Consider the following 25,073-nt stretch of genomic DNA (forward strand, 5'->3'; position numbering starts at 1 on the left):
GTAGTTTATACAAATAAAGCTAATCACAGAATTTTATGTGTACCTTAAACATAGCATATATTACACTATATTTTCATTTTTCCTTCATATCCTTTAACTCTCAACTAAAATGTCTCCCATATTTCAGTGAGTTTGAGAGTCACTTGAAAGGTGACAAATTATCTGGGGGTTTAAGAATCACTCCCAGATGATTCTGACTCAAGCAAACAGAGAACACATTTTGAGAAAAACTGCTTTAACTTTGTCTTTGCAGGTCCCCAGATGGGTCACATTTTTTTTGCCTCTGAGATTTCTCATCCAATGCTTCTCAGTTTAGAATATCCTTGACTCTGATTTTCTGCCTTGGATTGTCACTCATCAAGTGCCCTACCTCTCTGTCTAATTAGAATTCCCACCCCTGGACTCCTAGAGTCTCTTGTATGTTTCCCAGTCCTGGCATGTACCACCTTGGGCTATACAGGCTGGCTACTTGTCTGACTCACCCACAAGACTGCAAATTCCTTAGGGGGTAGAAACTGTATCTGACTTATGCTTCAGAACAGTGTAGGTGTGCACACAGTAGGTGTTCAAAAAATATTTACTGATAAAACATTTTTATCCTTTGTTTCTGATGCTAGACTGAGCTAAGCAAAGACTGTGTTCTGAACAATAAGCCCCATGTTGACATTCAGTAAATATTCCTAGAATTAACTTAGTCATGTGTAAAAAATAAAGTAAAACCTCAAACAACTAAAGCTTTAAAAATATTTAATACCTCAACAACTGGTATTTTTTCCACTATGTGACAAAGAAGTAAAACAAGCCAATATCATGGAGTTACGTCTTTGAAGAAAACTGTCCCACTTTAAACCACAGATGCCCTACATCCATTGTACTGAGCCACAGGCAAACTTCCAGCTACAAGATAACTATATCTCGGGGATTTCATGTACAGCACAATGACTACAGTCAACAATACATACTGAATACTCAAAAGTGGCTAAATGAGTAGGTCTTAAAAGTTCTCACTACAAAACAAAAGGTGATAAGTGGTGATAATAAGACGTGGTAGTGGTTGTGTTATTCAATCTTACTGTAGTAATCACTTCACAATATATATGTATATCAAAACATCACATTGTACACCTTAAATAATGTTACATGTCAATTATACCTCAATAAAGCTGAAAAAGTAAATTTAATAATTTCTCAGAGATGTTTGCATGCCTATACACAAAGATCTGCCTTATCCTTCTCACTGCAACATGCTGTTAACATAGGCTATGCCATTGCTTTTGCTGATTGTAAGCTTATCAATGGAACAACATTACAATAAATCAAAGCAAACTTTCTTCAAAAATAAAAAAATGAAACAAAAAAGCACAGTACTGAGCTATAGAAATTCATGTTCAGAAATTACTGAAATACTGTAGGGTCTTCTTGCAAGTATAAGCATGACTCATATTTTATAAAAAATTCTCAACATTAAGCAGGGTTAAAATGAGTTCTTTACTAAAAAAGAGCTTGCAAAAACACAGTTGACAAAAACATTCCCTAAGCATTTAATAGCCCTTTTACTGTACCCTATATTTATCTTCCTCCAACAGTGTCATGGCAAAACACAAAAATAATAATTAGGTTTGAAAATACCCAATGAGAGTTACAATGCAACTCAAACAAGCTAACAAACATCCTTGATTCTCTTCCATTTTTAAAAATCAGGCTATAGTAGATAAAAAAAGGGCAAGACGGGGTAATAAATCAGAAAACAGTGAAAGAAATAAGTAAAAATAATTACAACAAACCTAACTAGGAAACAATCAGACAAATTCAGAATGTGGGACATCCTATAAAATAATTGGCCTAGACTATTTTAAAATGTAAAAAAAAAAAAAAGACTAGCACATAAACAATTGTAAAAATAAATTAATTAAAAAGAGCAAAAATAAATTATGTGCATAAAGGCAGAAAGTACTGTGAACAGAATGCTCCCTGCCATTGAAAAAGATCAAGGATAGCAACAGAGACGTGATCAGGTCTCAAGCTTTAACCTGGGACTTAAAAAAAAAAAAAAAGAATTCTGATGTGAGAGAGAAGGTAGGCAAAAGAGGGTATTCCAAGCAAGGTAACAACATCAGCAAAGGAACAGGTACAGAAAACCTTACACATGAGGCCGTCACAGAAGTGGAGACTGAAAGCCCAAGCACAGGGTGTGAAGAGGGCGGTGGAGAGAGGTGGAGAGATGAAGCTGAAAAGGAAATGTGGGGACCAGGTCCTGCAGGGGGGTCTGAAAGAAACAGTGAGTAGTTAAGGAAATTAAACTTCAATAGTTAATGGAGAGCTAAAGGTTTATGAACATTCTCAAGGGTGTGTTATAGAAAAACAGAAAAAGTTAAATATGAGAATTGGGGGAAAAGGGCTGATGGTGACTGACGACACAGCAAAAACAGCAGCAGCATCAACCGCAGCAGCAGACTCTTGCTTACTGATAACCTCCACGTGACACGCACTTTATACACAGGAAACCTCACAAGACCTTGCATTGGTGAGAGTTATTCACATAAATGAAGGTGACACCAGGGAGATCAAGTAAATTACCCAATTAAATTACATGTGTAAAATATAGCGGTTTGATGTAGCTGATACAGTTTGGAATGGCTGCCCCGCCAATCATTCTCCCACATCACACCTGTGCTGATACCCTTGACTCCTCCTCCTTCTACACAATGACACAGAGCCCTCTCCCTCATTTTCTTGCCACTCAGCTCCAAAGTGAGGCCAAAGAGAAGCTGGTATGACTAAGTCCCCCTAGGCACAGTGAGTGCTGAGGGGTGGTTATCTGACCAAGCTGGCCAATCACAGGACCCACGACCTCAGGGACAAGGCAGGATGGAGTCCTTTCACAGGAGTTTTTCTACTGGGGTTGAGAGAAGAGTTCCTTCCTACATGTTCTTGAAGCTTAAGGAACAGTTGCCACAGGTCTTATGCCCTCTACATGAAGGAAGCAGTAACCAAAGCATACACGCTGCGAGAAGGAGAGGAGAGAGGCAGAAAGTTCTAGCTGCAAGTGATCTCTAGCTACCCTCTGATCTGAAACAAACCTGCCAATGCTATTCACTGAAGAGCAGGGGGTTTTGTTTTGGAAGTTTGGCAGGGGGGGCTTGTTTTTGTTTTCGATGCTCTTATTGTCTTTCTTTCTTTTTTTTTTTTTTTACAAATACAAGTAGTGATGAGAGAAAGGTAGAGCCAACAAACATAACCCCAACTCCAGTTATCTTCCTACCAGGTGCTATGCTATGCTAACAATGTTCTCAAACTTAGTAACAAAAGTATTTTCTAGCAAGTTGGCACAAACATGCCTCCAAGCCACAAAGCTCAGCACCTTGAGAGGATCACTCAGAAAACAGATGCTAAAATCTTTTCAGCTATTTAAGAAAACAGAATCCCCCATGAAGCAGAAAGATACAGGGGTGACATGTTCTACTTCTAAGAGGCTCCAGGACTAACAAAGATTGGTGGATTTGGTGGCTGGATTTGCTGGTTTCTTATATCTTAACTAATGCAAGAGCAGTGGATTCTGTTACAACAAGCCATGCAATCAAAAATAACTTTTTCGACTTTGCTGGTGGTCCAGTGACTAAGACTCTGGACTCCCAATGCAGGGGGCCTGGGTTCAATTCCTAGTCAGGAAACTAGATTCCACATGCTGCATCTGAATGATCCCACATGCCGCAACAGAGATCAATGACCCCACGTTCTGCACTAAGATTCAGCCATCCCCAAAGAAATAATTTATATTAATCCTTACGATAACCCCAAGCTATTCAGATTACAATTTGTATTAAAATTTCAAAGTAAATTACCACAAATATAATATAATGCTGCCTATCACAGGCCTGTCCTCCAATATCCATTCTCCTCTTCTTCCTTTCAGTATTAACATCCTCCACCCCAAATTTTAACTTATATGCAGAGTACATCATGTGAAATGCCAGGCTAGATGAAGCACAAGCTGGAATCAAGATTGCCAGGAGAAATATCAATAACCTCAGATATGCACATGACACCACCCTTATGGCACAAAGTGAAGAACTACAGAGCCACTTGATGAAAGTAAAAGAGGAGAGTGAAAAAGTTGGCTTAAAACTCAACATTCAAAAAACGAAGATCATGGCATCCAGTCCCACCACTTCAAGGCAAACAGATGGGGAAACAATGCAAACAGTGAGAGACTTTATTTTTCTGGACTTCAAAATCACTGCAGATGGTGACGGCAGCCATGAAATTAAAAGACGCTTACTTCTTGGAAGAAAAGCTATGACCAACCTAGACAGCATATTAAAAAGCAGAGACATTACTTTGCCGACAGAGGTCTGTCTAGTCAGTTATGGTTCTTCCAGTAGTCATGTATGGATGTGAGAGTTGGACCATAAAGAAAGCTGAGCACTGAAGAATGGATGCTTTTGAACTGTGGTGTTAGAGAAGTCTCTTGAGAGTCCCCTGTACTGCAAGATCAAACCAATCAATCCTAACGGAAATCAGTCCTGAATACTCATTGGAAGGACTGATGCTGAAGCTGAAACTCCAATACTTTGGCCACTTGATGCGAAGAACTGACTCCTTGGAAAAGACTCTGAAGCTGGGAAAGACTGAAGGCAAGAGGAGAAGGGGATGACACGAGGATGAGATAGTTGGATGGCATCATGAATTTGAGCAAGCTCAATGGACATGAATTTGAGCAAGCTCCAGGAGGTGGTGATGGACAGGGAACCCTGGCATGCTGCAGTCCATGGGGTTGCAAAGAACCGAACATGACCGAGCAACTGAACTGAACCCCAAATTTTAACTCAACACGTGGTTCCCCTGCTGGCTATTACATTTCAAGCCTCTTGCAGCTAGCTCTATGCTGTATCTAGGTATAGGTCAGTAGGCAGTGAACAGAAGCAACGTGCAACAGATTGTGCCTTTGAAAAGAAACTGTTTGAAAAGAAGTTATTTGCAAATGTAATTGAACATTATCCAGGACTGATAATGAAAAGTTAAAGTGTTAGTCACTCAGTTGTGTCCAACTCTTTGTGACCTCATGGACTATAGCCTGGGCCAGGTTCCTCTGTCCATGGAATTCTCCAAGTAAGAATACTGGATTATAGGAAAATGAAATAAAATGTTAAAAAAGAGAGAGAGAGAAAACACTGGAGTAGGCAGCCATTCCCTTCTCCAGGGGATCTTCCCAACACAGGGATCAGACCCAGGTCTCCAGCACTGCAGGCAGATTCTCTACCATCTGAGCCACCAGGGAAGCTCTGGGACTGACATGTGTTAAGCCACACAACAAGCCTCAATAAATTTAAAAGGATATAAAGAAAACAAAGTTTGTTGTTTGACCAAAACAGATTAAAAGGAGCACTCAATAAGAGAAGGAAATTTGGGAAGTCCACAAATAGGCAGAAGTTAAATGATACTCCTAAACAACTAATGGCTCAAAGAAAAAATAACAAGGGAAACTTGAAAGTACTTCAAATGAATGAAAATCAATATTCATTATTGATTATTAAGGAATATTCCCCATCATTCATCCCTCAAGTTTTACACTACAGATAACTCCCACATCTCCCATTCCTCATTAGAGAAGGCCTCAGTTGAGCAGCAGTAGATGGCACTAGTGGTAAAGAACCTGCCTGCCAATGCAGGAGACGTAAGAGATGCAGGTTCGATCCTGGGTTGGGACGATCCCCTGCAGGAGGGCATGGCAACCCACTCCAGTATTTCTGCCTGGAGAATCCTCATGGACAGAGGAGCCTGGCGGATTACAGTCCACAGGGTCACAAAGAGTCAGATACGACTGAAGCGACTTAGCACATATACACGCACATACTACAGACAGAGACTTTGTTGTTGTTTAGTCACTAAGTTCTGTCTGACTCTTTGCAACTCCATAGACTGCAGTACGTCTGTCCTTCTCCCCTGCTCTTCACTATCTCCCAGAGTTTGCTCAGATTCATGTCCATTTAATCAGTGATGCTATCTATCTCATCCTCTGCCGCCCCCTTCTGCTCTTGCCCTTAATCCTTCCCAGCATCAGGGTCTTTTCCAGTGAGCTGGCTCTTCACATCAGGTGGATAGAGCTTTAGGAAAATATACAGAATCAGTATACAAGGGGACCATGATGTCTGGGGTCTTTCCAAGATCCTGGAAGATGACTGCCTCCCTTTAAAGAAAACAGACACAGAACAGAGATATATACAAAATCATCTTTAAGAACTGGAACAGCCTGGAGGTAATTATAATAATTATGACATTATACTAAGTATAGAAAGTATTAATAGTAATAGAACTACAGTAGGAAGCTCAGAACTAGAACCAGAAAGTCAGAAGTTTTGCTGACCAAGAGATTATATCTGTTCTTGTAATAGGTATGTCTCTAATACAGAGATATTGCATCTTGATACCAAAGCCTGATCACATTAAATATCTATACACCTTTGGCCTGCTTCTGCATATAAATTTGGCATTCTATATAGCTTGCTTTCAGAGACTGTATGAATTAATGTATGAATCAGATAGCCTAAATATGCAGTCTCCTTAACAATTATATTTCTTGTTATGAATTAACAAATTTGAATATTAATTTATGCAATAGTGACCACAATATAAATACATTTAATGAATATTATTACATGTTAAACACTGTTATAAACTTTAGTTTTTTGTTAACATTTACTGAACTCTGAGATCTGATACACAGAGTACCTGATGAACTATGGACGGAGGTTCATGACATTGTACAGGAGACAGGGATCAAGACCATCCCCAAGAAAAAGAAATGCAAAAAGGCAAAATGGCTGTCTGAGGAGGCGTTACAAATAGCTGTGAAAAGAAGAGAAGCAAAAAGCAAAGAAGAAAAGGAAAGATATTCCCATTTGAATGCAGAGTTCCAAAGAATAGCAAGGAGAGATATGAAAGACTTCCTCAGTGATCAATGCAAAGAAATAGAGGAAAACAACAGAATGGGAAAGACTAGAGATCTCTTCAAGAAAATTAGAGATACCAAGGGAACATTATGTGCAAAGATGGGCTCAATAAAGGACAGAAATGGTATGGACCTAACAGAAGCAGAAGATACTAAGAAGAAGTGGCAAGAATACACAGAAGAACTGTACAAAAAAGATCTTCATGACCCAGATAACCATGATGGTGTGATCACTCACCTAGAGCCAGACATCCTGGAATGTGAAGTTAAGTGGGCCTTAGGAAGCATCACTACGAACAAAGCTAATGGAGGTGACGGAATTCCAGTTGAGATATTTCGAATCCTAAAAGATGCTGTGAAAGTGCTGCACTCAATATACCAGCATTAGGAAAACTCAGCAGTGGCCACAGGACTGGAAAAGGTCAGTTTTCATTCCAATCCCAAAGAAAGGCAATGCCAAAGAATGCTCAAACTACCGCACAATTGCACTCATCTCATACGCTAGTAAAGCAATGCTCAAAATTCTCCAAGCCAGGCTTCAGCAATACATGAACTGAGAACTTCCAGATATTAGAGCTGGTTTTAGAAAAGGCAGAGAAACCAGAGATCAAATTGCCAACATCTGTTGGATCATTGAAAAAGCAAGAGAGTTCCAGAAAAACATCTACTTCTGCTTTATTGACTATGCCAAAGCCTTTGATTGTGTGGATCACAACAAACTGTGGAAAACTCTGAAAGAGATGGGAATACCAGACCACCTGACCTACTTCTCGAGAAACCTGTATGCAGGTCAGGAAGCAACAGTTAGAACTGGACATGGAACAACAGACTGGTTCCAAATAGGAAAAGGATACATCAAGGCTGTAGATTGTCACCCTGCTTATTTAACTTATATGCAGAGTACATCATGAGAAATGCTGGGCTGGAAGAAGCACAAGTTGGAATTAAGGTTGCCAGGAGAAATATCAGTATTTCTCAGATACGCACATGACACCACCCTTATGGCAGAAAGTGAAGAAGAACTAAACAGTCTCTTGATGAAAGTGAAAGAGCAGAGTGAAAAAGTTGGCTTAGAGTTCAACATTCAGAAAACTAAGATCATGGCATCCGGTCCCATCACTTCATAGCAAAGAGATGGGGAAACAGTGGAAACAGTGGCTGACTTTATTCTTTTGGACTCCAAAATCACTGCAGATGGTGATTGCAGCCATGAAATTAAAAGACGCTTACTCCTTGAAAGGAAAGTTATGACCAACCTAGACAGCATATTAAAAAGCAGAGACATTACTTTGTCAACAAAGGTCCATCTATTCAAGGCTATGGTTTTTCCAGTGGTCAAGTATGGATGTGAGAGTTGGACTATAAAGAAAGCTGATCACTGAGGAAATGATGCTTTTGAACTGTGGCGTTGGAGAAGACTCTTCAGAGTCCCTTGCACTGCAAGGAGATCCAGCCAGTCTATCCTAAAGGAGATCAGTCCTGGGTGTTCATTGGAAGGACTGACGTTGAAGCTGAAACTCCAATACTTTGGCCACCTGTTGCAAAGAGCTCCCTTTTTTTTAAAAGACCCTGATGGTGGGAAAGATTGAGGGCAGGAGAAGAAGGAGACGACAGAGGATGAGATGGTTGGATGGCATCACCAACTCAATGGACATAAGTTTGGGTAGACTCTGGGAGTTGGTGACGGACAGTGAGGCATGGCATGCTGCGCTTCATGGGGTTGCAAAGAGTCAGACACAACTGAGCGACTAAACTGAACCGAACTGAACTCTTGTAATACTGGGGTAGTGCTTTAAACACAATTAAATATAATTGTATTTACCTCTCACACCAATCTTATGATATGAAGGTGAAGGTGAAGTCGCTCAGTCGTGTGAGACTATTTGCAACCCCACGGACTGTAGCCTACCAGGCTCTTCCATCCATGGGATTTTCCAGGCAAGAGTACTGGAGTGGGTTGCCATTTCCTTCTCCAAATCTTATGATATAGGTTCTTTTATTATACCCATTTTATAATTGAGAAAATAAAGGCTCAGAAAGGCGTAAGTTACTTGCCTATGGATTCACAGATAACAGGTAAGTAGAGAGGATTCCAATCCAGGTCTGACTCTAAAGATTATGCATTTCTACCACAGTTACTACAGATCTGGTTAACTTCAGTGTCCTTTCAAAGTTTCGCTGAGCCACAAAGGCTGTGTGTCAAATCAGCAATCCTTCTGAATTCATCAGTGCTAATAACACCCCACAAAGCACTGCAGCAGTGCTTCAGAGGGTGGTACCCCCGCCTTCTGAACTACTGCCAGCAGATAAACCCTAGGTCATTAGACCACAGATAGAGGTCCACATTCCTTATCTGAGATTTCTGAATCAAACGTGCTTTAAAAATTTAGAATTTTCAAACAGTAACATATATATAGTACATAAACTGTCACACACCTGCAACAGAGTCTGGAGTATTAAATATTTAATGAATTTCACAATCAAGCATACTAATATTTTGGTAGTACAACATATATTTATACTAAGCATAATAGAGATTATAACTAACCACACAGTTCAAGGCAGGCTTTACTTCCAAATGAGAATATAATACATTTAGGGAAAAAAAAGCTTCTGGAATTCAGAGACTCAGGGATTTCTGAGCTAGAGGTAAAGGACTGGAGACTTGTATTTTGATCTGTGATCTCTTAAATTGTAAAGTCCCAGGTCTTTTTTTATTTCTTAAAAAGGATAACTTTATCCTCATTTCAAAAATTCAGGTCAACACATCAGTGACGAGAACCACTTTCACAGGGTTTAATTAAGCACAACTCTGATGACGGGGATTTCTGCATCCTTTCTAAGAAAAGTTATCTATAACATAAAATACTAAATAGTAACCTAAGTGCTGCAAATTACTTAGCACGTCAATATATACTGAACCTCAATGTATAGTTTCTATTTTTCTTTTATTCCTCAAAATCAGTTCAGTTCAGTCCAGTCACTTAGTCATGTCCAACTCTTTGCGATCCCATGGACTGCAGCATGCCAGGCTTCCCTGTCTATCATCAACTCCCAGAATTTGCTCAAATTCATGTCCATTGAGTTGGTGAAGCCATCCAACTACATCGGCCTTGTCCTACTCCTTGCCCAATTTGGAACCAGTCTATTGTTCCATGTCCAGTTCTAACTGTTGCTTCTTGATCTGCATACAGATTTCTCAGGAGGCAGATAAGGTAGTCTGCCTTTAAGAATTCTTTAAGAATTTTCCACAGTTTGTGATCCACACAAAGGCTTTGGCATAGTCAAGAAAGCCGAAGTAAATGTTTTTCTGGAATTGTCTTGCTTTTTCTATGATCCAGCGGTTGTTGGCAATTTGATCTCTAGTTCCTCTGCCTTTTCTAAATCCAGCTTGAACATCTGGAAGTTCTCAGTTCACATACTGTTGCAGCCTAGCTTGGAGAATTTTGAGCATTGCTTTACTAGCGTAAAGATAAGAGGAGTGCAATTGTGCGGTAGTTTGAACATTTTTTAGCATTGCCTTTCTTTGGGATTGGAATGAAAACTGACCTTTTCCAGTCCTGTGGCCACTGCTGAGTTTTCCAAATTTGCTGGCATATTGAGTGCAGCACTTTCACAGCATCATCTTTTAGGACTTGAACAGCTCAGCTGGAATTTCATTACCTCCACTAGCTTTGTTCATAGTGACAGTTCCTAAGGCTCACTTGACTTTGGACTCCAGGATATCAGCTCTGGGTGAGTGATCATGCCACCATGATTATCTGGGTCATGAAGATCTTTTTTGTATAGTTTTTCTGTGTATTCTTGCCACCTCTTCTTAATATCTTCTGCTTCTGTTAGATTCATACCATTTCTGTCCTTTATTGTGCCCATCTTTGCATGAAATGTTCCCTTGGAATCTCTTAATTTTCTTGAAGAGATCTCTAGTCTTTCCCATTCTATTGTTTTCCTCTATTTCTTTGCATTGATCTCTGAGAAAGGCTTTCTTATCTCTCCTTGCTATTCTTTGCAACTCTGCATTCAGATGGGTATCTTTTCTTTTCTCCTTTGCCTTTCGCTTCCCTTCTTTTCTCAGCTATTTGTAAGGCCTCCTCAGCCAACCATTTTGCCTTTTTGCATTTCTGTTTCTTGGGGATGGTCCTAATCACTGCCTCCTGTACAATGTCACGAACTTCCGTTCATAGTTCTTCAGGCACTCTATCAAATCTATTCCCTTGAATCTATTTGTCACTTCCACTGTAGAATCATAAAGATTTTGATTTAGGTCATGCCTGAATGGTCTATTGGTTCTCCCTACTTTCTTCAATTTAAATCTGAAATACTAAATTAAATCTGCCCAAATACTAAATTAAATCTGCCCAAATACTAAATAGCGATTAATGTTATTTCACAAAAAATGACTGAAGGAAATGACAGGAGTGTGTTAAACTCCAGGAAGTTTATGCTGTTTATTTAGTACTTCTCCCACCAAACTTACAGTGATAATCCATTATTATCATTCAACTTCACTTTTCCATCAAAAATTGCCCAAGAGTGTTTCTCCTTATTTGGAAAAGACTAAGTCAGGGCCCAAGACAGTAAGATCAGGAAAGATGAAAAACAAGAACAGCACTAGAAAAATTTAAAGATGGGAAAATTTGTACAACATCTAAAATAATCTGGTTAGCAAGAACAATAGCCAGAACCACAGATATTTGAACTCTCAGTCCTAATTCTAAGACTCATCCTACAGGCCTCAATTTAGAATAAGGTTATGCTACAAAAGCTCCTTGTTCTCATTTGGAATTTAGAACCCAGAATAAATTCTTGCAAAGAAACTGTTGAAAATGGTCTCTAGATTAGCTAGGAAAAGCACTTAAAATACAGCATGTGATCAAAAGATAGGGGGAAAGTTGTTATCAGTTCAAACACTGCCTAAGAAATTATTTTCTTAAAGAATTTCTTTCAGATGTTGTTGCTTAAGGGAAAGCAGGACTACAAGGAAGAATAAGGAAGTTAGTCAAGAATTCAAGAACTATGCCGAAGGGCTTACAAGACTGTCAAGGACTTGATTAGTTAATGATCTATGATAAACATTTCACTTTTATAAACGGGGCGGAGCAGGGGAGAAATACTTTTTAAAAGGGCAATTTAAAAACACTCATTCTAAACAGACTTGTGATTGCCAAGGGGGAGAGGGGTTGGGAGGGATGGCTTGGGAATCTGGGGTTAGCAGATGCAAACTATTATATACAGAATGGATAAACAACAAAATCCTATGTATAGCACAGAGAGCTATATTCAATATCTTGTGATAAACCATAATGGAAAAGAATATTTTAAAAAGTGTATATATATATATATATATATATATATATATATGTATAACTGAATCACTTTGGTGTACAGTAGAGACTGACACAATATTGTAAATCAACTATAATTCAGTAGTAAATAAAACTTTAAAAATTGTTTCAAAGAATAAAAACACTCATTCTTTATCAAATCTAATTTTACTTCAGAATCGCTGTTGCTGTTCAGTTGCTCAGTAGTATCCGACTCTCTGCAATGGGTTTAAAAAAAAAATGAAGGCAGAAGAGTTAACACGCAAACACAAAACAGTGGGTTGGTCACACAACATATCACCTATCTGAAATGTACATTTTATCCTCTTCTGGGTGACGAAAATTTCGAAGGAGAATTATGTTCAAGAATGTGCCACTTATCTTTCTGTGGTCATGTTTTGTGAATATAAAAAACTCATTACTCAACAAATTCTAATACTTAGTATCTGCCCCTCCTTTCCCTTCTCTAGGAGGCTTTCACTTTACTGGAATGGAAAAAGAGTTTTTCATTCATCCTCAGTGTTTCAAAGAGAACGATCTAAGTCCCTGTCTTAAACAACTTAGATGTAAAAGGACTCAGTACTTTTTAATGATTAATCAATGCAGTTTGTACTTTAGAGTAGCCTATGCAGAAAGTTCGGGAGAAGGAAATGGCAACCCCCTCCAGTATTCTTGTCTAGAGCATCCCGTGGACAGAGGAGCCTGGTGGGCTGCTGTCCACAGGGTCGCACAGAGTCAGACACAACTGAAGCAACTTAGCATGCATGCATGCATTGGAGAAGGAAATGGCAACCCACTCCAGTATTCTTGCCTGGAGAATCCCAGGGACGGAGGAGCCTGGTGGGCTGCCGTCTATGGGGTCGCACAGAGTCGGACACGACTGAAGCTACTTGGCGGCGGCAGCAGCAGCATACAGAAAGTTTATTTCATTGTGATAATGATGTGACTCAGTTATCACCAAAAGCAGACTAGTGATAACTTGGGTTTGTCATTTCAAAATATCAACACTAGCACAATTCAATATCTATAGAGAGAACATTCTATCTGGAGTTAGAAGATTTAATCACATACAGAGAAACTATTGTGTGATTTTTTTAAGTCTCAATTTCTTCATGTATAAAGGAAGTAATATTTAAACTACTTCACCTGTTGCTCATTCCATAAATATTTACTGAATACTCACTAAGTGCCAAGCATTGCTCTAGATGCTAAAGACAAAATGATGAAGGTAAGTCTCTGTTCTCATGGTGCTTACTTACATTCCAGAGGAGGGAAACAGACACTTAACAAGAAAAATGAAATAAGTTTAGCAGCTAACAATAAATGCTATGAAAAAATACATCAAGACCAGTGTGCTACACTGAGGAAACCAGAACTGAAAGAGACATGTATACCCCAATGTTCATCACAGCACTGTTTACAGTAGCCAGAACATGGAAATAACCTAGATGTCCATCAGCAGACGAATGGATAAGAAAACTGTGGTACATGTACACAATGAAATATTACTCAGCCATTAAAAGAATGCATTTGAATCAGTTCTAATGAGGTGGATGAAACTGGAGCCTATTATACAGAGCCAAGTAAGTCAGAAAGAAAAACACCAATACAGTATACTAATGCATATATATGGAATTTAGAAAGATGGTAATGATGACCCTATATGCAAGATAGCAAAAGAGACACAGATGTAAAGAACAGTCTTTTGGACTCTGTGGGAGAAGGCAAGGGTGGGATGATTTGAGAGGGTAGCATTGAAACGTGTATATTATCATATGTGAAGCGGATCGCAGGTCCAGGTTCAATACATGAGACAGGGTACTCAGGGCTGGTGCACTGGGATAACCCTGGGGGATGGGATGGGAGGGGGTGGTGTTCTGGATGGGAAACACATGTGCACCTGTGGCTGATTCATGTCAATGTATGGCAAAAACCACTACAATATTGTAAAGTAATTAGCCTCCAATTAAAATAAATAAATTAATTTAAAAATAAAATAAAATAAGCATATATTCTAAACCATCAAGTAAAAAAAAAAAAAAAAAAAAAAGACCAGTGTGCTAGTGCTAGTGACTGACAGTGAGGTGTGTACTTTAGACAGGTTGTTAAGGAAAGGCTTCTCTGAGCAGTGACACTTAAATGAAGACCTCCATAACAAAAAGGGAGTCAGGCATGGTACAGCCATGGGATAGTATCAGTCCAAGAAGCCAGAAAATACACACGAAGACCCTGAGACAGGAACAAGCTTGAGGTGTTCAAGGAATGGGAAAAAAAAAAAAAGCTACAGTGGATATAGCGGTGAGCAAAAGGTTTACTGTAGAAAGTTAAGTGGAGAAAGATCACAAGACCATCAGTTCAATTCAGTTCAGTCGCTCAGTTGCGTCTGACTCTGCAACCCCATAGACTGCAGCATGCCAGGCCTCCCTGTCTATCACCAACTCCCGGAGTTTACCCAAGCCCATGTCCATTGAGTTGGTGATGCCATCCAACCATCTCATCCTCTGTCGTCCCCTTCTCCTACTGCCTTTAGTCATTCCCAGCATCAGGGTCTTTTCAAATGAGTCAGCTCTTCGCATCAGGTGGCCAGAGTATTGGAGTTTCAGCTTCAACATCAGTCCTTCCAATGAACACTCAAGACTGATCTCCTTTAGGATGGACTGGTTGGATCTCCTTGCAGTCCAAGGGACTCTCAAGAGTCTTCTCCAACACCACAGTTCAAAAGCATCAATTCTTCGGTGCTTACAAGGCCGTAAGTCATAGTAAAGAGTTTGAAATTTTTTTCCTATAGTCACTAGAGAATTTTAAGCAGGGGGAAAAACATGATCTTCCTTTTTCCTTTTTTTGAAAGATCACTTGGGCTACTGATAGAAAATGGACTTTAGAGAGCAAAAAGGAAACATAGAGAACACTTAGGAAGTTTTTGCACCAGACCCTGGTGGTTTATATGCTATAGTGGTAGCAAGGAAAAATGGAAGCGGTTATGAGGCTTAATGAAGCGATATATTTGAGCTTGGCAGGCTCCTCTGTCCATGGGATTTCCCAGGCAAAAATACTACAGTGGGTTGTCATTTCCTTTTCCAGGGAATCTTCTCAACCCAGGGACTGAACCCGCATGTCTTGCATTGGCAGGGGGATTCTTTACCACTGAGCCACCAGGAAAGCCCACCCAAGGATTACCTCTTCCATTATGACAGGGAGGACGCAAGGAAGGATAGGCAGGAAAGTAGCTATACCAATAGGTGGCAGTACAAGGAGTTGAGAGTGTTCCCACCAAATGACCTCTATTGTCTCTGGGAAGCATGGTATCATCTGTGAGAGATGGAGGAAAGAGGAAGATTGAGACTAGAGACAGCTGCCAGAATGACAAACCAAATATTCATCCAATATTTCATTTGACCACCTGTGCCATAAGAGTAATGCTAAAATAAAATAAATTCAATTAAATAAATAGACAATCTTAGCATGAAGGCTCAATGTAAAAAAACTCCAGGAATCAGAATATTAACATTCATAATAATCTTTGTCATGTGAAGGGGAAAAAATTAATTTTGAATACCTCAAAATACTTTCCCCAAATATGATTCCATTTATATCATTCCATGTATCATGTAAACTTAACTTTCACAAAAAAAGTAAATTTTTTTTTTTTTAGTTTAAATTAGTCTAAGATAATTATCCTTTATAATACAGTAAATGAGAAGAAAAAGACTAAACTGGCCATTTGTTTTTCTCTATAAGTAGTAAAAGGAACTAGGTCCTTAATCTAAATCTCTTGAGCATTGTCCTAGCTAGCTTTGACTGGCATTATATAACTAGTTGAAAATCTAATCCTATGACAACTGCCACATATAAGAGTGGCATATTTAAGAATAGCTCTACTGTCTATCCTTCTACAAATTACTATCATCAACAAAACTGCCTGCAATAAAGCAAGAACTGACTGCTTGTCTGATATAACACACTAACCAAAGATCCCACACAGTTCTACAGGCTAAGGATGATTAAAACAAAAGCCATTGTTATTAATATAAGCTTAATCAGGTTTTACATAAGCCATAAACATATTTGCTATCAGTATATTCTGCAAAACTTACAAGGCTGTATAAGCAATGATTTCAAAACAACCTTCTATATCACATCTCTTAGTTCAAAGGGCCTTGGACATTCCATTCACTATGAGAACGATGTGCTATATTTATAGGGCTTGAAAATTATAATGCTAGTAGTACTATCAAGGAGTTTACAAGCTTGCTATACAGACAAAGAATGCAATAGAGGGACTTCCCTGGCGGTCCAGTGGTTAAAACTCCACACCTTACACTGCAGAGGGTACAGGCTCCATCCCTGGTTGGAGAACTAAGATCCCACGTGCCTCGCTCAGCGCAGCCAAAAAAATAAAAATAAAAAAAGAGAAAAACTAAGGCTGACTAGGGTATTCGAGGAAACCACAAGACATAAAATTTCCACATACTTCTTTTCAGGGCATTTAGATTAGGTACGATTTTTCTTGTGTTCCTTTCGCAATTCTAAAGCTACTTTATTAATTTGGATTATTAATATGTACCATGTAAGCTTAATAAAAAACATAGTTGATATAACCAAGAAGTTTATTTACAAAAGTATAAATTCACTTTTAAATGCTTGATGGGTGTGGTGCTGATACATTTCTAGGAGAATCTGAGATTCCCTCTTTTACATCTTTGCAAGAAAAACACATATATTTAAGCTCTTCAAAAACCTAAAATCCAAGAATTAGATGAGAGATTTTATCTCCTTCCAGACATTGCTAAGGACTGTCAAGTAATATTTAAATGTGTTCGGATTACCAGTATGTTTTTTTTTGTTTTTTTGTTTTTTTTTTTATTAGTTGGAGGCTAATTACTTTACAATATTGTAGTGGTTTTTGTCATACATTGACATGAATCAGCCATGGATTTACATGTGTTCCCCATCCCTATCCCCCCTCCCACCTCCCTCTCTACCCGATCCCTCTGGGTCTTCCCAGTGCACCAGTGGTTTTGAAATGCATAGTCTCATATGAGTCTCTTCCAGCTAGCAAGTTAACAGCAAAACACATCATTTCTCCAATGATTCCTTTTAAAGAAAACCTTGAGTGACCCTGACAACGTATTAACTCACTATTTCTCACTTTTCTCTCTGAAATGTCATAAAGACAATGCAAAACAAGAAAAAGTGTTAAATACTTACAGGTCATGACTAAACAAATCATATTTTATAATCTCAACTAGCTCCTCTTACCACGTGGTTAATTTCAATGTGACCCTAGTTATTCCTTTTTCCAGTTCCCATGGCCACTAATCTAAATCTTGACTACATTCCTTAAATCTTAACTCTACTCTCATCTTTAATAAGTACCCTGCTTCCCATCGCTAAAACATTTAAGCATACTCCTACCTTAGAAGCTCTTTCCTCTCAGTTCCATATTCCTCTGTCCCTCTTTCATAATGAAACACCTTAAGCAATCTACACTCATCTTCTCTATTTCTTGCCTCCTATTTACTCTTCAAACCACTCTGACTGCCAAACTTCTGACTCCATGCAAACTTCTTTTTGATGTCCCAACTGATCAGTCCAATGAGTATTTTTAAGATTTCATCTATTCAATTCTCTCAGCAGTATTCAAGCCAGTTCCTGCCCTGACTGCCGCATTCTGGTTTTTCTTGGATATCTCTGGCTGCCCCTTTTCACTCTTCTGGGCAGGTTCTTTTCTCTACCCAATCCCTTAGAAACAACTGTGATGGCTTAAAATCCCTCCATAAACTGACACTCCTTTCAAAGGGTAGAGGTTAATTCTCTTTTCCATGCCTAAAATTCCCATCCCCTGTAGCATGAACTGAACTTAATGATTCATTTCTAATGAATGGAAGAAGGCAAAAGTGATGTTCTCAGACCAGGTCAAATAGGCACTTCAGCTTTCTCCTTGCTCTCACTTGGATTACTCCTTCTGGGTGAAGCCAGATAGATGCCCTGTCATGATGACACTCATGTAGCCCAACAGAGAGGTTAGCTGGCGAGGAACTGAGGCTACCTTCCAGGAGCCAGTAAGGACTAAGGCTTTCTGCCAACAGACATGAGAGTGAGTCATCTTAGAAGCAAATCCTCCAGCTCCAGTCAAGTCTTTCAAATGACTGCAGACATAGCCAATGTCTTGACTGCAACTTCATGAGAGACCCTGAGCCCAAAGTTCTGAGCCATAGATAATAAATGTTTATTGTTTTAAGTGGATAAAATCATTATGGGCAAAATTTGTTATAAAGCAATAGATATCTAATCCCATGGTGTTTCTCAGTGTTCTATCTAAAGGTCTCTATTATTCCCACTCATTCACTTTCTCATCTCTCCATATGTGTAAAGCTAATATTTATCTGTAGCCCAGATTTTTTTAAGTTCTGACTATGCAATATCTTTACTTCAATTTCAACATGCCCCAAAGCAACCACTGTTCTCCACCCAAACTACACTTATCTTCCCTATCATCATTCATTCAACTAAATCTAAAAACCTGGATTCCATCAAACTCCTCTTCCCCTTCACTCACATCCAATCACTGAAATCCTGTCAATATGACTTCACTATTTCTCCATAACCAAAGTATTCTTTTAAAAAATACAAATTTTATCTGAACCTACTGTTTAATTTTAAAAACCACAGAGAGACAACCAGACATCATGGGCCACTTGATGTACAGGTTTCCCCTGTTCCTAAGAAACCTTCCCTAAGCCAAAATGACATAAAGCAATGATGCAATTGCCTTAGGACACACCTTGCTAACAGATGCACAAAATAAACTGAGATAAAGTAAAGATGCTCACAGACACAGTTCAAAACTACGGCAGCTTGCTATTATGTATTAATAGTTCCCAGCATGCATGCTAAGTTGCTTCAGTTGTGTCTGACTCTTTGTGACCCTACAGACCTCCAGGCTCCTCTGTCCATGGGATTCTCCAGGCAAGAATACTGGAGTGGGTTGCCATAACCTTCTCCTTGGGATCCTCCCAACCCAGGGATCGAACCTGCATCTCTTATGTCTCCTGCACTGGCAGGTGGGTTCTTTACCACTAGTGCCACCTGGGAAGCCCATAGGTCCCAGGGGAGGAGCTTACTGGTGTCACTCTATAGCTGCTCGCTGCAAAAAAAAAAAAAAACTCTGAATGCTATTTTCACGTTTCATGTATTTTCCACAAAAGCAAAAATCCTCTTTGGATTTCTTTTGGTTAGCAAAAACAGGTACTAAATAGGTCTTTTCTTAAAATGAAGTAGGGTAAAGCAAACTATCAGAAAGTGGAGATACTTGTAATATGTTCCACCTACAAAGTATTCCCGCCCAAAGTGGGGGGTGGGGGGTGGGGAGCTGAATTTGATTAAGCTTCTAGCTCTAATTATAAGTTTATAGGAAACATGGAGGATAAAGGAACATATTTAAATACACCATAAGAATACTCTCAGCAAAATCCAGAATGTGGAAAATCTACGGAATAATTTGCTTTCTTCAACAAATGAGTGGCAAAGAAAAAGAGGGAGGGAAGACATACAGAGTAAAAGAGACTCAGTTTTACGTGTGGATCTTGTTTGGAATCCTGACTCAAATAAACCAACTGGTGAGGGACAGATGTTTGAGAAAAATCAAGGAAATTAAACACTGTAAAACATATTGAAATATTCACAAATGAAATAATAAGAGATTTGGGATCTGCTTTAAAGTAATCCAGTGGGGTAGGAGGGAGCTTTGGGAGTATTAATAAGACAAGATTAGCCATATATCAATAGCTGCACAAGCTAGGTGACAGGAATTCATTTTACTATCATCTTTCATATATGTTTCAAACGAATTTTGTACTATGAAAGTTTTTTCCACAACAAACAGTGCTTACAACACTTAAGTGACTTTCCACTGCCCTGAGTGAAAAGTTCAAATTCCTTATCTCAGTTTACCAAGAAAGTCTTTCATTATCTGGCCCCTGCTTCTCTCTCCCTCTCATCGCACTATTGTCCACCTCACAGCCTAAATTCCAGGACTAACAAGCTCCTTACTCTTGTCTCTTTCTTTTTTTTTTCCCTTGTCTCTTTCAAAAACATCTATTCCATCTCAAGCAGTTTTCCCTCTCTGCTTACATGGCTATTCTCTACTCACCATTCAGGTCAGAGCAAACCTACTTCCTCAAGGAAAACTTTCCTGATACTCCAAGACAGAGGCAAGCTGCCCACTTGTGTACCTCCCAACATCCCATTCTTCCCCATCACAGCTCTTACTTGATGTACACCCCGGCAGGCTCTAGGCATCATGAGAACATGGACTATTCCCATCTTATTTACAGTTTTAACCCCTCTTCCCAGCACAGTGCCTAGCACCTAGTACATACTTAATAAACATTTGATCATCAAAAGGTATGAACATCTGCTTTCTAGTCTTCCAACTCCTTGAATATCTGTGTCTCCCTCAATTTTCTTTCCTTTCTCATCTTTCTCTGTGATCATGATCCACATAAATGGTTAGCTGTTTACACAGTGTTCCCAAATTTATATCCTTATCCCTCCCTGGGTATCTCAATTAATAAAAATTCAACTAACAGGGGACTTCCCTGATGGTCCAATGGTTAAGAATCCACCTGCCAATGCAGGGGGCACTGGTTTGCTACCTGGTCCAGAAACTAAGATTCCACATGCCAGGGGGCTTAAGTTCACGTGCCACAACCACTGAAGGCCTTGTGCCCTACAGCCTGTGTACGCAACAAGAGAAGTCACCACAATGAGAAGCTCACACACCACAATTAGAGAAAAGCCCGTGAGCAACAACAAAGAAGCCATGTGCCACAAGGAAGACTCAGTACAGCTCACCCCCAAATTCAACTAACAAATTCTATGCTATAATCTAACAGATCTGCATCTCTAGGCCTGACTTATGGCTCCAAATACCTTCTGGATTCAATCTACTGTTATCTCCCTACATGCCTTTACATTAAAGAAGCTCAGAAATTCTCAATATCTTCTTAATGGACTTTATGTTCTCAAGTTTCCCAATTTGTGCATATTTCCCACTGCCTGAAATGCCCTTCTTCTCTTCTACCTTTAAGTCTCAGCTCAAATGTCTCTCTAGCCTTTTTTAGGCAATGTTCCCACAGCAGTCTATTCTTATTTCTATTGTAGAATTTATCATACTTTTTTGAAATTATGTTTAGGTGTCTACTCTGCAAGATTTTGAGTTCCTAGATGGAAGGGACTCTCCCCTTCATGTTTTTATCTCCAGCATATATAGTAAAGTGCAAATGAAAGTTGCTCAGTTGTGTCCGACTATTTGCATCTCCATGGACTATACACTCCAAGGAATTCTTCAGGCCAGAATACTGGAGTGGGTAACCTTTCCCTTCTCCAGCGGATCTTCCTGACCCAGGAATCAAATGGGGGTCTCCTGTATTCCAGGCCAATTCTTTACCAACTGAGCTATGAGGGAAGTCCATATATAAAGTGCCTATTAAAAAGTCCCAAATAAATGCTTCCTGAATAAACCACTGTTTCTAATAATTAAAAGACAGGAGCATGACCTGAAAAGGTTGCCTAAATCTATTTTCTAAAGAAGGTAATCAATTTCTCTGTCCCTGTATTAGAAAGAATATCTACTAAACAGTTTTTCAAGAACTGAAAATTTACATAATATGAAAATAAAAGAAATGTAAAATAAAAAGACTATTCATTCCCAGAGGACAGGTTAGGATCTGGGCCCAGGACCAAAAGATCCAGATGAAGGTGAGGTTTGGGTGAAGCTATTTAGTTCACAGCAATTCCTGTGATCTTTTCCAAAACCTTGAGATTATCTCAATATCAATTTTTGGCACAGGCCAACTCTAAAGCAAGGTCAATCTAGTTTAGGTCAGGGTTTTCATGGCCACCCTAGAATAGACAGACCTCAACTACAGAGCCAGACCAGAGCACAAATGATTTTGGAAACAAGGAATGGAATGACTTGCCATTTACCGCTCTGCTTAAAATGCTGTGCAACTATTCAGATAATCTTCCTGGAAGATGCAGCTCCAAGTTATCAGCCGCATGCAGATCATTAAGATGTACCTTCATCCTTCCAAATCCTAATGTACTGAAACAATGTCCAAGTGTACAGAATTCACTGCCAATATTCAATGTGTCTCCTACTTTCTCTTTAAGTGAATACCTATCCTTTACTCATCTTTACTGGACCTCCTTTAATCTGGCATTGAGTATCACCTTATTTTCACAAGATCATTTTATTTTACAATATTTTTCTGTTGTTTCTCTGCAAACAAATACTTTAACACCAAAAAACAAGGGAAAAAAAGAAAAGAAAATTTCTAAGCATCCATTAGTGAGAAATACGATACCTCCTTCTACTGGCAAGCATGATGTTTTACAGTTTAATCTCAGAAGGGAGGATAAGTAATGGGAGGGAGAAGAAAGAAGCATAATGTAAAAAGCCATATTTAGCCAAAGACAAGGAGAAATTTGTCAAGATATTCAGAAACTAAAAGGGCAAGGAGGCAGAAAAAAGATAAGCCAAAGTGAGAAAAACAGGAAAAAAAGAAGATTCTGTCTGGGAGAGAAGTTCCCAAGAACCCCAACTTGGGGCCCCTCCAGTTTGGCCCTAAATTCAGACCCACACAAATTTGGGATTTGTAGAGTAACTTCATTCCACAGTGCCACTGAAATTACCTTGAATGGGCTGGAAAGGGTCTGTGGGATTTTCTGATTATCACTTCTACTGAAACTTATTACTCTTCATCTATCTGAACTATGAGATTTCATAATTCCAGAGTTTTCAGGATATAATGTTCATTTGCCTCTCTTTCATAGCTAGCTAATCTTGAACAATGTATTTAAATTTCATCCAGGTTTGTTTAGTCTTTTCCGCCTTCAAAATCATGTAAAGAAAGGAAGTTGGTGTTGAAAGTTTTTACTCCTGTAGGTTTGTCTTTAGTAACTCAAAGATTGCATTTTTCTCATTCCTGTAGTGAAAGGGAAGTGTAAAGGAAAAGGAAAGCCAAGTTATTTAGACTCCTGATAACACTGCTTACTGCTAGCTCTGTGACCTTGAGCAAATCGCTGAAAAGCCTGGAGCCTCAGATTCCAAAACTGTAAAATGGGGATAATGAATACTTTATTCTGCAGTTACTGTGAGTAAAAAGAATCAAGGGAACCACCTGATTAGAATATAAGCTCCAGAGAAAAGGAATAGTGAATATCTTGAACTTCGTTGATTCTCGCTCACATGCACACACATAAGCACACACACCCACACACACCTAGCCTAAAGCAGTAATAATTAACACGTAGTGGGCGCTCAATAAATATTTAAATTAACGAAAAAATATCAATACTAGTGTCCCCATTCCTCTCGTTGACATTAATCCTTCTTCCATAATCATAATTTTTTCCCTTCTGTCTTTTATTATTGTCTAAAGGTTTCAGGACATTCTATTTTGTCGTTTGAAAAGCTTTCCTCCCTCTCATTGGCTATTATTAACTAGACACCATTCAGAGACAGTACCTTTGGAAGTAATTTCTCTAATTCCACCCACTTTCCATTTCTAACGCGTCGGGGGTGGAGCGAGAGTCAGAACATAAGATTCTCAGCAATTCATGGACCTTTCCCACAGTCACTGATTTGTGTTTAACGACAATGAAACCCTTAACTCAGCCCTTCCCAGAATATAACTTTCAGGAGACATCGCACTATCCAGTCTCTCTTCGCTAACAAGAGACTCCTGTCTAGGAAATCCTCCGCTCTCAAAAGTTAAGGCATCGGTGACGCTCGCCCCCAGCTGAATGGACAAGAGTCCTGTGAAAGAGACTCAACTTGGGCAGACTGGAGGAATTTCAGAACCTTTCATGTCGAGCAAGAGCCAGTCACTTCAGGACCTGGCCAAGCTCGTCAGACCACTGCTCTAAGAAAGCAGCGCTCCTCAATCCCTGGAGGGAAGCTAAGGGGCGCGGCCGTCTACAGGGCCTGGTGGGGGACACTGTCAAGTCCATGATTAACATGTGGAAACGGCACAGACCCCGAGACCGAACCCTTCAAAAGCCACGACTACAACCATGCACCTACCTACAACCGCGCCCCGCTTCGCCCCCCCCCCGCCCACAAACACCGGACCCTAAGAAAGGAACACGGCTCGCCCCCATCCCATAAATCATACAACCGGTGCCTACTTATTGGCTGCACGAGCATCTCCTTCACCCTCATTGGCTATCCGGGGCGCAAAACCCTCCCCTACGAGGGAACCCTCCCGTACGGCGGCACCCCCATCCTAGCAACCTCTGCCGGGCTACCAAAAAGCCTGGCCCCCACCTCCACCCAGGAATCGCGACTCCCAGGGCAGCCGGCGCTTTGCCTCCAAGGACTTACTGTGTAGTAGGAGAGCAGCCCTGCATTGTAGTCCAGCACGAACCAACGGTACTGCCAGCCCTTCATTACGTTAGTCCATTTACTCAGCGGCCCTTCCATGATGGACGCCATCTTGGGAGCCGCCAATGACAACAAACGGCCTGACGTCACTCGCCTATAAGGCTTTCAACATTCGGTGGGCGTGGTCATCGCCCACAGGGGCGGGCCCAGGGCGGGGCCAGCAACTGCTTCCCGCCTTGGTGGATTCGCGGACCCACGCCTCCAGCTATAAAACTCAAAAAAACGATTTTCTTTCGGAGTCTGTTGTGTGTAGGACTCCGTGTCCGAAATGTGAAGAATTCAGGCATGAATACTGAAGTTAAGGTTACTTATTAACATAGATAATTTGACTGCCCATAATGATACCTTA

At 39.8% G+C, this 25,073-nt stretch overlaps 1 protein-coding gene across 2 annotated transcripts in view; it reads right to left on the reverse strand.

The window, feature by feature from the left end:
- The window catches only part of OSBPL9 (oxysterol binding protein like 9), a 164,189-nt gene extending 139,382 nt beyond the window's left edge, over positions 1 to 24,807 (reverse strand). For both annotated transcript variants that reach the window (XM_061121916.1, XM_061121915.1), the window contains exon 1: positions 24,665 to 24,807. In XM_061121916.1, coding sequence (XP_060977899.1) covers positions 24,665 to 24,775 — 111 coding nt within the window. In that variant the 5' untranslated portion in view covers positions 24,776 to 24,807. The remainder of the gene's footprint in view (positions 1 to 24,664) is intronic.
- Between the last annotated feature and the right edge of the window lie 266 nt (positions 24,808 to 25,073).

Source organism: Dama dama, chromosome 20, assembly GCF_033118175.1.
Source record: "Dama dama isolate Ldn47 chromosome 20, ASM3311817v1, whole genome shotgun sequence".
NCBI classification, from domain to species: Eukaryota; Metazoa; Chordata; class Mammalia; order Artiodactyla; family Cervidae; genus Dama; species Dama dama.